The 12,576-nt window shown below is 43.1% G+C and overlaps 1 protein-coding gene across 1 annotated transcript; it reads left to right on the forward strand.

Annotated features, from left to right (window-relative positions):
- Positions 1-3,858: 3,858 nt before the first annotated feature.
- LOC112217680 (terminal nucleotidyltransferase 5A) lies at positions 3,859-9,289 on the forward strand. The gene is made up of 2 exons (XM_024378142.2): positions 3,859-5,106; positions 7,832-9,289. Exons 1-2 carry the CDS (start codon positions 4,669-4,671, stop codon positions 8,696-8,698), a joined length of 1,305 nt encoding a protein of 434 aa, XP_024233910.1. The 5' UTR covers positions 3,859-4,668; the 3' UTR covers positions 8,699-9,289.
- The last annotated feature ends 3,287 nt before the right edge of the window (positions 9,290-12,576 follow it).

Genomic DNA, 12,576 nt, shown 5'->3' on the forward strand with positions numbered 1-12,576 from the left:
GGCTTACTGAGAGAGCTCCAGTAGGTCAGCTGTGGTCTGGAGCGGTCACTCACTAAGGTCAGGGCCATAGGGAGGGGTGGGAGTGGCCATAAAGAAATACAACCTATCGAATGGAAATATATCCGCCATTTTACACATACTGTACCATGGTCCTGCTTGTAATTCAACATATAGAAGAATTGGTGCAGTTGCTGTATAATTCCAAAGTAACCTCCACAAAATGACTGGCAGTTCACATAGAGGTACAGATTAAGACAGTTTGCTACAGCAGGAAAATAATCCTGCAGCAACAAGAAATGTGAGTTATTATGTGGATTATATAAATAATGGACATTTTTGTAGAGTTGATACATTTTTGGTAAGGAAAAATCATAAATTGAACTGACAATCTTCAGAAGCCATTTTAAACCTCAAATACACTACAAGTTTGACATTTTCTGCATTGCAGGAAAGTTCTCCTGCAACAGGGTGATCAAACTAAGATCCTACATTTGTACCTTGTCTAGAAAGGACATTTCTCCACCTGTGCTAGCACTTCTATTCCACAAACCATGGGCAAAACAGAATCTATTTATCCTTGCTAGAATCTATATTTCACAGACTTGTGCAATTGCAGTGCAACTGAAGTTACTTCTCCAAAAGGTCTCATGTCCAGTGAGTTCTAAGTACTCTCTATATATGAGCATCAATTAAGCACAGTTGCTCAATACGTCTTTTCTGGGCCTGCTCAGAGCATACCTGACATAACCTGCTAATAGCTGCTACAGCTGGTGGGGGAGGAGACAAGGAGGGATGGGGGAGGAAAGTGGCAGAAGAGGGAGGGGAGTGGAAGAGAAACGGGGCAAGGGAGGAAGGAGGGAAAGGAATAGTAGAAGGAAGGGAGAGAGAGTGGGAGGGAGGAAGGGAGAGAGGGAGGGGATGTATATTCGGCTCCCAGGCTCATGGTAATCTTATTATGTACTTCCTGAGGAGGAGGAGTTGGTGAAAATGGAGATGGAAAAGTGGATGAGGGAGGAGGAGGAGGAGGAGAGGGGGTGGGGGGGGAGGAGGGCAGAGGTAGCCGCTGGTTGCCCGTTCTCTCAATTGATTTACTACTACCTACAGCCTTCATCTGCTTTCCTATGACGTCCCACGGTGCCCAACTTCCTGTCTGCACTCACATGTTTGTGTCACAACTGCAAATCCTACACTTCAATATGCTTGAATAAGACAGCATGATACAGTGTGCCTTTTATTTAACCACATGATTTAAGGAGTGGTCTTGGGGGCAAGCTGTCATCCACTTGCAGTGTCTTAGTGTCAAAGCTAATGTAAGTAGCTGTATCATACGGATGGTCTCCTAAGCCTGACATGGAGTCAATAGCTGAATGGAGACTGTTCACTGGTCTCTCTTTCTCACCTATAGAAATGAGCTGCTCTCTAATACAGCTACATCATGTCTCTATTTGTAATGTACACAAAAGCTGTGTGATATGTAGCCTATTGTGCATTAGATGAATCCTTGAACAAATACAGTTTTACTGTGTTGCTTTGCATTGATTAATATTGCATGCATTTCATTATATTCTATGGCAAGATTCTTTGGAGGACAAACAGAAACTAACTCATAGTGAAATTGCATTGGGTAGCTGATAGAGGATTGACAATTATCTCTTGTTACTGTAAGTCTTCAAAGAGACTTGTGTTATTCTGGGTCAAATCAGCCTCTATAAACCAATCAGATCACTCAACTGCCCTCCCTCTTCCCTCCTGTGTGAACGTGACTATGTATAACCTCAGCCGGAAGCGTATAGCTGCACTCTGACCCCTAACCTATTACCTCTACGACTAAGTCTCAGAGTATGACACATATATTAGTCCTGTGTTGCACCCCTTTTCCCAGACGTTGCCCACCATCTTCCTAAATCCATTATGATTCTGGGGTAAAACGGTTAGGTTGGAGGTGAGGGTAGGCCACTATGATTTATTTCTTGAGTCATTTCAATGGTCAATTCTAACATGACCCATTTGTAAGTCTGACAAAGTAACCATACAGAAATGGTGGATTGAAATTGCAGCCACTCTTTCTGCATGGACTATATTCCAGATACTATCTCAAATAACTAATCTAAAAAACACAGTGTAACTGTGTGTCTGAATATTACTAATCAAACTATTTTCCATTCTGTTTCTGGATCGAGACCTCTTTTTCAGAGAGGTGTAGGATTATCAGTATTCTCTTTCACCACCTCTCCTCTTACACACCTCTCTTTTCAACAGGCCAGCCCAGGGGAAAAGTGGGTGGTTTCATAGCGAGACTGTGCAAAGGTTTATTTTTCAGGTCACTGTTTATAGACCCAAAATGGCTGTACCCTCTGTGGCAGTAAAATAGTGGTTTTACAATGCAGAGCCTGCACAGGTCCAGGTCACATGTCATTTGGCAGGGTGGTCATTCCTTCCTTGTTTCTGCCAATGTGTTGTAATTATAACATTGTAAAAGAGCAAGTTAGGTTAATAGTCATGGGAAAAAACACAGGCATACTAGAAACAGTAGTATGAGCTGTGTGTGTGTGTGTGTGTGTGTGTGTGTGTGTGTGTGTGTGTGTGTGTGTGTGTGTGTGTGTGTGTACATACAATGAGTGTACAAAACATTATAAACACCTGCTCTTTCCGTGACATAGACTGACCAGGTGAATCCAGATGAAAGCTATGATCCTTTATTGATGTCACCTGTTAAATCCACTTCAATCAGCGTAGATGAAGGATTTTTAAGTCTTGAGTCAATTGAGACATGGATTGTGTATGTGTGCCATTCAGAGAGTGAATGGGCAAGCCAAAATATATAAGTGCCTTTGAATTGGGTATGGTAGTAGGGGCCAGGCGCACTGATTTGTGTCAAAAACTGCAACACTGCTGGGTTTTTAGCACTCAACAGTTTCCCATACAGTATGTCCCAAGAATGGTCCAGCCATCTTGACACAACTGTGGGAAGAATTGGAGTCAACATGGGCGCACACCTACAGTATGTGTGTGTGGCTGTGTTTGTATGTGTGTGTGCTACTGTACATACAGAGTAATCTGCATTAAGCTGGTTTATGAGGTAGTCAACAGTGACGCAGATATGCCAGTGAAGCTCTATCTGATGGGTTCTGAGTGATAAGGAGCACAACCTGACACTATGGAATATAGCTTACATATTGTACCATTACTCAGAGTACTGTTACTATACACACACCTAATACACCTTGAATTGACTTTAGCACTGTGATTCCAACACTTACTTTTTGAAGAAGGTTGTACATGCAATGTTCATGTCACGAGAGAGGTGTTGCTCTTGCCACCCCTAGATAGTGATATATGCAAGGATCTAGCATAGTCTAATTTAGATTTTAAGAAAAGATGAATATGAGTGACTGATAGTTAACATTAATATTTGTATAAATAACATGTATCTACATATCTGATATAATATCTACACAACATTAACGGTACTCTCTGTGACACATGTGAAGGGTATGATGTGCACATTTGAGTTCCTCAACAACAAATGTATGTTGCTGTAGTAGTGAATCATTGGGGTGTAAAATGACTGTGAAAAGCATATATTTAAAAAAAACTTTGCAGAAGGTGTTGTGTCTATAAAACCACCGTTGGTCTGCAAGTGTCCATGTAGATTTAGCCTATAGTGACAGATCTATAATCAAGGTTCCTTCTGCCAATATAACATGCGGTGTGAAATGCAAAACTGACCTCATATCAGCATATGGGACAACTTAATTCACTCGACAGGTTGCTAGGAATGTACCGATTACAACGATTGATGGAACGAGCTGCCACTCAAACTAACCCGCCCCGCCATTCCTTTGCTGGGGAAAGCATACTCGTCAGAACCTCTCATCTGTAGCGCGAGTCCTCTGTGGCATGACGCACTGCCGTCAAGCGAAAAACTGGCAAAATGTAACATGCAAGTAGAAGCCATACACCATTTTCTGTGAATGGTAGGTGAAGAAAGTGTATAGGAATACGTATTTCGTGGGTTAAATATGATGCGTAAAATAGACGCAGAGGAGAAATACCAAGATCCGTGAAACTTTCTGCGCGTAAAAGTGAAAGGAAAAGCAACTTTGGGAGGTGCAAAAATGTTTTTGAGTCGAACAGAAAAGGCGCATTGAGAAAGTGCAAGAAGCTATTCTGTATTGATGATCATCGACAGGCGCACATTTAAGCGACGGCGACACAGACGGAAGAGAAAGCGCACAGTGAGGTAAATAATACAGGATAGTGTGTGAACCCCACGGCTGGACAAGCCCTTGAGACCCGCTCAGCAATCGAATAATATCCCCACTGAACTTGGGGAAAGGGAAGACAATGGACATCTAGCTTTACGCAGGACAACTGGCTGACCATATGCTTCATCTCTGCTACAAGCAACAGAGAAGTGCAACCACACGTATACTGTGTTTAAATGAGAGATGCTTCGTCTTGTTATGGCAAACAACGTTATCTAAAGGACGGTGATAAAGATACGTTATCTAAAGGTCGGCGATACAGATAAATACAGCCAGCTAATGTGGCCAAAGCACTCTGTCAATCTACCCCAGCGGCAACACGGCCGCCTTATCTCACAGCGAAGCAGGAGACGAAAGGACACTTTCAGCGTTTACATTTTCATATCTACCTCTTACCAATATGGGCGAGAAAGTCGACTCGAGTCGATCGACTCCGGTGGAAGGCTGTCTGGTGGACGGGGAGAGCAGAAACCTCAGCGTGCTCAATTGGGAACAAGTGCAGCGCCTGGACGTCATCCTGGCTGGGTCCATCCCCATCCACGGCCGCTGGAACTTCCCTACCCTGGAGATAAAACCGCGGGACATCGTCAAAGTGGTCCGGTGTCGCATGGAGGAGAAACGGATACATGTCCGAGAGGTCCGTCTGAACGGTTCCGCGGCGAGCCATGTTCTACATGAGGACAGCGGGTTAGGATGGAAGGATCTGGACTTGATATTCTGTGCTGACCTGAAAAGTGAGATGGAGTTCCAGACGGTGAAGGATATAGTTCTGGACGCTCTGCTAGACTTCTTACCCGAGGGAGTGAACAAGGACAAGATAACGCCAGTGACCTTAAAGGTAACATAACTTATATTTTTATTTGACATTATCATTTGACATTCATAATGCAGGTTTATGTAGTTTATTACGCACCAATTTTAGGTGCGCAAATGTTTCTATATTCATTGCAAATGTCGTATCAAGACTTGGATTCTAATGCAACCAGTGAAAGTTATGCACAAGTTTGAGAATGCATTACGATTACACGTTACTTTCATATCTTCATTCCATTTCAAAGTGCTTACTGCAATATATTATGCACCCTACAGCAGCCAATAAATTACAGTTATGCCAATCCGTACAGTATCAACATTACCTTATTTGTAAAATAGTGCATTCAGAATTCTTCCCTGCATTCTAAGCTGCATGGTGATAGGGCTGCAGATAGTAGAAACAGTGGTTTCCACTACAAAGAGGATTCACGCTAATCCAATCGGAAGTGGAACCGCATTAATGGTCGCTTCTCAGTTACATGGATACGTATTTACGCATGACCCAGCGCTGGGGGGAGAGGATTACCCTCCCTTCAATGCAAAACATATACAGTACCAGTCAAAAGTTTGGACACACCTACTCATAATTCCATGTGTGTTATTTAATCTTTTTTCTTTATTTTTTAAAACTATTTTCTACATTGTAGAGTAATAGTGAAGACATCAAAACTATTAAATAATGTGCATGGAATTATGTAGTAACCAAAAAAGTGTTTAACAAATCAAAATATATTTTATATTTGAGATTATTCACAACAGCCACCCTTTGTCATGACAGCTTTGCAGACTCTTGGCATTCTATCAACCAGCTTCATGAGGTAGTCACCTGGAATGTGTTTCAATTAACAGGTCTGCCTTGTTATAAGTTCATTTGTGGAATGTATTTCCTTCTTAATGCATTTGAGCCAGTCAGTTGTGTTGTGACAAGTTAGGGGTGGTAAACAGAAGATAGCCCTATTTGGTAAAAGACCAAGTCCATATTATGGAAAGAACAGCTAAAATAAGCAAAGAGAAATGACAGTCGATCATTACTTTAAGACATGAAGGTCAGTCAATCTGGAAGATTTCAAGAACTTTTAAAGTTTCTTCAAGTGCAGTTGAAAAAACCATCAAGCGCTATGATGAAACTGTCTCTCATGAGGACCGCCACAGGAAAGGAAGACCCAGAATTACCTCTGCTGCAGAGTTACCAGCCTCAGAAATTGCAGACAAAATAAATAAGTAAAAGACACATCTCAACATCAATTGTTCAGAGGAGACTGCATGGATCAGGCCTTCATGGCCGAATTGCTGCAAAGAAACCACTACTAAATGACACCAATAACAAGAAGAGACTTGGCTTGGGCCAAGAAACATGGGCAATGGACATTAGACCGGTGGAAAGCTGTCCTTTGGTCTGATGAGTCCAAATTAGACATTTTTGGTTCCAACGGCTGTGTCTTTGTGAGACGCAGAGTAGGTGAACGGATGATCTCTGCATGTGTGGTTCCCAACGTGAAGCATGGAGGAGGAGGTGTGATGGTGTGGGGGTGCTTTGCTGGTCACACTGTCTGTGATTTATTTTGAATTCAAGTCACACTTAACCAGCATGGCTACCACAGCATTCTGCAGCAATACACCATCTCATCTGGTTTGTGCTAAGTGGGAATAAAACATTTTTTTCAACAGGACAATGACACGCCATACCTCCAGGCTTTGTAATGGCTATTTGACCAAGAAGGAGAGTGATGGAGTGCTGCATCAGATGACCTGGCCTCCACAATCACCCGACCCCAACCCAATTGAGATGGTTTGGGATGTGTTGGACCGCAGAGTAAATTAAAAGCAGTCAACAAGTGCTCAGCATATGTGAGAACTTCAAGACTGTTGGAAAAGCATTCCAGGTGAAGCTGGTTGAGGGAATGCCAAGCGTGTGCAAAGCTGTCATCCTACGTGGAAGAATTTTGAAGAATCTAAAATCTAAAATATATTTTGACTTGTTGAACACTTTTTTGGTTATTTCATAGTTTTGATGTCTTTACTATTATTCTACAATGTAAAAAACAGTAAAAAAATAAAGAAAAACCCTTGATTGAGTATGGGTTTCCAAACTTTTGACTGGTACGGTAGATTAATTGAATATTGAACAGAAAGTGAAAATGACACCAGAAAATCATCTACCACACTCAAATGAACCCCTGACATGCTTTATTTCTTAATATAGTGTATTACAACTCCCCTTCACCAGACACATTGCCAGACCTAGATACAGAGGATGATACATGTACTGAGAATAAATGCAGAAATGCACCATGAGACATAATAAACACTTTAATCTATTAACATGTTTGGTTAAATTATGATGAATATGCTGATCATTCTATACAATGAAACATTTCATTGATGTATTTAATGTACAGGTCTAGGATCTTAATTTGATCGCCCTGTAGCAGGAGAACTTTCCTGCAATGTAGGATATTTTAAATTTGTGGTCTAATTGTAGTTTAAAAAGTCTTCTGAAGTTTGACATTTCCACTGGGTTTTCCCTTACAAAAATGTATTAACCCCTACAATAATATCAATTAATTATAATTCACATAATAATTCAAATTTCCTCTTGCTAGCAAACTGGCTCAAATTAATATTCTACATCTGTATCTAATCATTCATTTATGAATGACCTATTACCATAGACAAAACATGTAGATATAGAGATGTCAGATGTGTGACTAAGACATGTTTTTTTTATGTCTGTGTTGTTGTGTTTTCAGGAGGCCTATGTGCAGAAGATGGTGAAAGTATGTAATGACTCAGACCGCTGGAGCCTAATCTCCCTCTCCAACAACAAAGGCAAGAATGTGGAGCTCAAGTTTGTGGACTCTCTGCGTCGCCAGTTTGAGTTCAGTGTGGACTCCTTCCAGATTCGCCTGGACTCCCTTCTCCTCTTCTACGAGTGCTCCGAGCACCCCATGGCTGACACCTTCCACCCCACCATCCTGGGAGAAAGTGTGTACGGGGATTTCCCCGCGGCCCTCGACCATCTACGCAAACGCCTCATCTGCACAAGGAACCCTGAGGAGATTCGTGGTGGTGGTCTTCTGAAATACTGCCATCTGCTGGTCCGGGGTTTCTGCGCCGCTTCCGGACCCGAAATGAAAATTCTGCAACGCTACATGTGCTCTAGGTTCTTCATAGACTTCCCAGAGCTGGGCGAGCAGAGGAGGAAGCTGGAATCCTACCTCCAGAACCACTTTGTGGGTCTCGAAGACAGGAAATACGACTATCTGGCCACTCTGCATGGGGTAGTGCAGGAGAGCACAGTGTGCCTGATGGGCCACGAGAGGAGACAGACACTGGGCCTCATCTCCTCCCTGGCCCTTCGGGTCCTTGCAGAGCAGAACGTCATCCCTAACACAGCCAACGTCACCTGCTACTACCAGCCTGCCCCTTATGTGGCCGACAGCAACTTCAGCAACTACTACGTGGCCCAGGTGCAGCCTGTTTACCCTCACTACCTCCCTCCGCAGTACCCCCATCAACAGTACCCCCCTCAGCAATACCCCCCTCAGCAATACCCCAATCCACACCAACCGCCTCCCCACCACCCCATGTACACTGCATGGATGCCCTGCAACTGAGTGTGAGATAGTGGACACACACAGTCACTTATGGAACAATGGAATTCTCATCCTAACTAATGAATGGATCACAGGATGATGGTGGATCCTCTCTTTATTCAAACAGAGACTCAAAGAGAGGCATATTCTTGCTTTGGCTATGAGCAGGATGGAGAGGAGAGAAAGAGAGAGGCCACTTGGATGTGGTCTGACCCTGGAGCGAAGGCTTTCCTCCAAGGCAAAAAAACAGTGGTGGAGGAGAGGAGGGCAAAAGGGAAGGGAGAAGGCCAACCTAAGATGAGGCTGAGGTTGAACCCAGGAGGCCAGTCAGTCCATGGCGACTAGCCAGTCCTAGAATACCAGGCTAAACACCTTGCTGGACAACCATGCATTCGGCTTAGGGCTGAATACTACCAGTGTTGATGATGCAGTGAAATGATGTATGTAACCAATGTGTTAGTGGTTATGTTTTTGCAAGCAATGGCTTGAATTTGAGACTCACTCTTAAATATACAGCCACCTACAGTATACTCCCTAACACTCAAACATGCATAAAAACAAAGACACACTCTCACACACCATACAGTGCATACATGACACATGTACAGTACATAGGCAAACACTGAGTGTATTGTGTAGGAAAGTGAGAGACTTCGGGAAGATGTGGACACGACCTGATTGGCTACGAAGACCTTGCGTTGACCTTTTTTCTGACCAGTGAAAATAAGAAGTAAGGCTTACCCCAGACAATGCAAAAGAAGAACTGGACATTGTTTACAAACCAAAGATCTATCTTTTAGAGACCCACGTTTTGGCTGATCAAGGAGAAGAAGAAGAAAAAGCAACAAAAAAAATGCAATATGTTGATGTGAATATTTTTGCTTTAAGTGCCTACATGTCTGAAAGGAAGAAACAGGTTTTTGTGAATATTTTGTGAATAAACCCAGACTTGTTCATTTTAGATAAAGGACCATGAGCCTTTTTAAAGATGATGGTGTGTTACTTGTGTAAATGAATGTATTTTAGACCAGAGAGGGACACAATGTGAACTGTTATTGAAGTAGAGGAACAAGGTTTGTGTCTCATATCTCCCAGAATTCGAATTGGATGACGAGAGAGGGAGATGAGTTATAGTGTGAGAGAGAAAGGAAGGAGAAAGTGAGAGAGGGTCCTGAGTGAGTGAGGAGGTTACAAGGGGAGAGGATTAGAGTAGGAGTCAAGCCTTTAAACTCCTGCAAACGTGTAGTGTCTGGGGACACGCCTGTAAACTCTTGTGCACTACGAGTGTGCAGTAGTTTACAGGCCTGACTCATACGGTTAGAGAGTGGTTTTACCAGTAGAGAGAGAGGTCTGAAAGTGTTGCTTGAGAGATGTAATTTGTGATATTTCAGTGTGTGTGTGTGTGGGCAGTATATGTTTGGGTTCAAAAGGTGGAAATTGTCCTCCTTTGATGTATTCTTCTTGATTGTATTTCTGATGTTTTTTTGTGAGGAAATTCCATGTGGGATGTGAGTAAGGGGGGTTCAAGCATTTGCACCTTTGCAAAGTGTGCGCCTGTTATTTTTAAGTAATGAAACCTAAAATAATGAACAAAAGGTAAAGGTTAAGAGAAGGATAATAACTAAGTTGATGTATCAATAATGATTGTTTTTTGTTCCCTTATAAAGATACCAGGTGAAAACTTTGAGTAAATCTAACCCGATCAATGCAGACATCTCACATCCTTCTATTAAACCTGTTCTCAGATCTCATATTTTTCTATCAATCTCTCTATTTTTGTACGTTGTTCGGCTCATGCCATAGTCTTGTTGATTGCCACGTTCCAAGAGGTTGTAAAGAGTATTAATGCAAGTGCGTGTGTGTATGTGTGTGTGTGTGTGTGTTTGCACATGCGGGTGAGAGAATGTTATTTCAATGGTGACTCATACGCACAACCTACTGGGCACAGACGTCAGTTCAATGTCTAGTTTTGAGTTGTCAACCAACGTCAATTCTGCTTGAAATCAACAAAACATTTCCCCATGTCATTGGATTTAGCTTAAAAGTTGGGTGAAAAGAGACGGAAAAGAGACAAAATGCCCTCATATTGATCACAGTTTGCTAATGCAATCAGTTTTTCACATTGATTCAACATCATCACATTGAGCAGGATGCAGAGGAGAGAAGGAGAGAGGCCACTTGGATGTGGTCTGACCCTGGAGAAAAGGCTTTCCTCCAAGGCAAAAAACCAGCGGTGGAGGAGAGGAGGGCAAAAGTGAGGGGAGCCAGGAGAAGGCTGAGCTAAGATGACGCTGAGGTTCCTTTAAGGTATTAGTGCAGTGTAGCCTGGAGCCAACAGTACACTATACAATCTATCTGTAGTGACATTGTTCCATATGCCCAGCTTTGGGCACAGTTTCCAACGGGGAAACTGCAACAACGCCTCTTCAATCTCAGGAGGCTGAAGAAATTTGGCTTGTCACCAAAAACACTCACAAACTTTTACAGATGCACAATCGAGAACATCCGGTCGGGCTGTATCACCGCCTGGTACGGCAACTGCTCCACCCATAACCGTAAGGCTCTCCAGAGGGTAGTGAGGTCTGCACAACGCATAACCGGGGGCAAACTACCTGCCCTCCAGGACACCTACACCACCCGGTGTCACAGGAAGGCCAAAAAGATCATCAAGGACAACAACCACCTGAGCCACTGCCTGTTCACCCCGTTATCATCCAGAAGGCGAGGTCAGCACAGGTGCATCAAAGCTGGGACCGAGAGACTGAAAAACAGCTTCTATCTCAAGGCCATCAGACTGTTAAACAGCCACCACTAACATTGAGTGGCTGCTGCCAACATACTGACTAAAATCTCTAGCCACTTTAATAATTAAAAATTGGATGTAATAAATGTATCACTAGTCACTTTAAACAATGCCACTTTATATAATGTTTACATACCCTACATTACTCATCTCATATGTATATACTGTACTCTGTACATATTCATATTCATTCCTTTACACTTGTGTGTATAAGGTAGTTGTTGTGAAGTTGTTAGATTACTCGTTGGTTATTACTGCATGGTCAGAACTAGAAGCACAAGCATTTCACTACACTCGCATTAACATCTGCTAACCATGTGTATGTGACCAATACAATTTGATTTGATTTGATCGCACCAAGCTGATCCTGTAGGATTTCCTTTTACAGACGTCACAGTCAGACGTCACCAAGCGTCACCCACCGTCACCAACAGTTACTGTGTGTTTGCCAGACATGGGCCAGGTGTTTGTCTACCCGCCAGGTGCGGGTGATATGTACTTTAGATTGTGACACTCCCGGCAGAGCCCTGTCCCCACAGTGAGCTCAGCTAGGAGCTGAGTAAAGGAGAGGAATGAGTGGATTTGCTCCTTGCCTGCGTCATACTAATGTAACCAGGACTCCAGATTTCATTCTCCCTGGTGACCAACTGGCCCTCTCTACTCTTGTTCTGTATCCTTCTCTATCCTCTCTGTCATATGTCTCACTGTCCCCTTTTCTGTCTGTCTGTAATTTCTCAGAGGAACGGACAAAGGGAATTTCTCACACCTGTTGCTCTCTCTCTCTCTCGCTCTCTCTCTCTCTCTCTCTCGCTCTCTCTCTCTCGCTCTCTCTCTCTCTCTCGCTCTCTCTCTCTCTCTCGCTCTCTCTCTCTCTCTCTCTCTCGCATTAGTGTGGATGATAACCAGCGGTGGTGGAAGGGAACCAGGATCATGTTATCCCCTGCTAAGAGGGAGAAAGTGGTAGCTAAATATAGTGCTGGCCATGATAAGGACATTACCCTGTTGTCAGGGGAAAGCTGCTTTATAAGCATGTGCTCATGGGTCTACTGTTGTTACTGCAGGGGGATTGTACTGTAACACACACCCCAATGCCAAT

Source organism: Oncorhynchus tshawytscha, linkage group LG18 (genome assembly GCF_018296145.1).
Source record: "Oncorhynchus tshawytscha isolate Ot180627B linkage group LG18, Otsh_v2.0, whole genome shotgun sequence".
Lineage (NCBI taxonomy): Eukaryota > Metazoa > Chordata > Actinopteri > Salmoniformes > Salmonidae > Oncorhynchus > Oncorhynchus tshawytscha.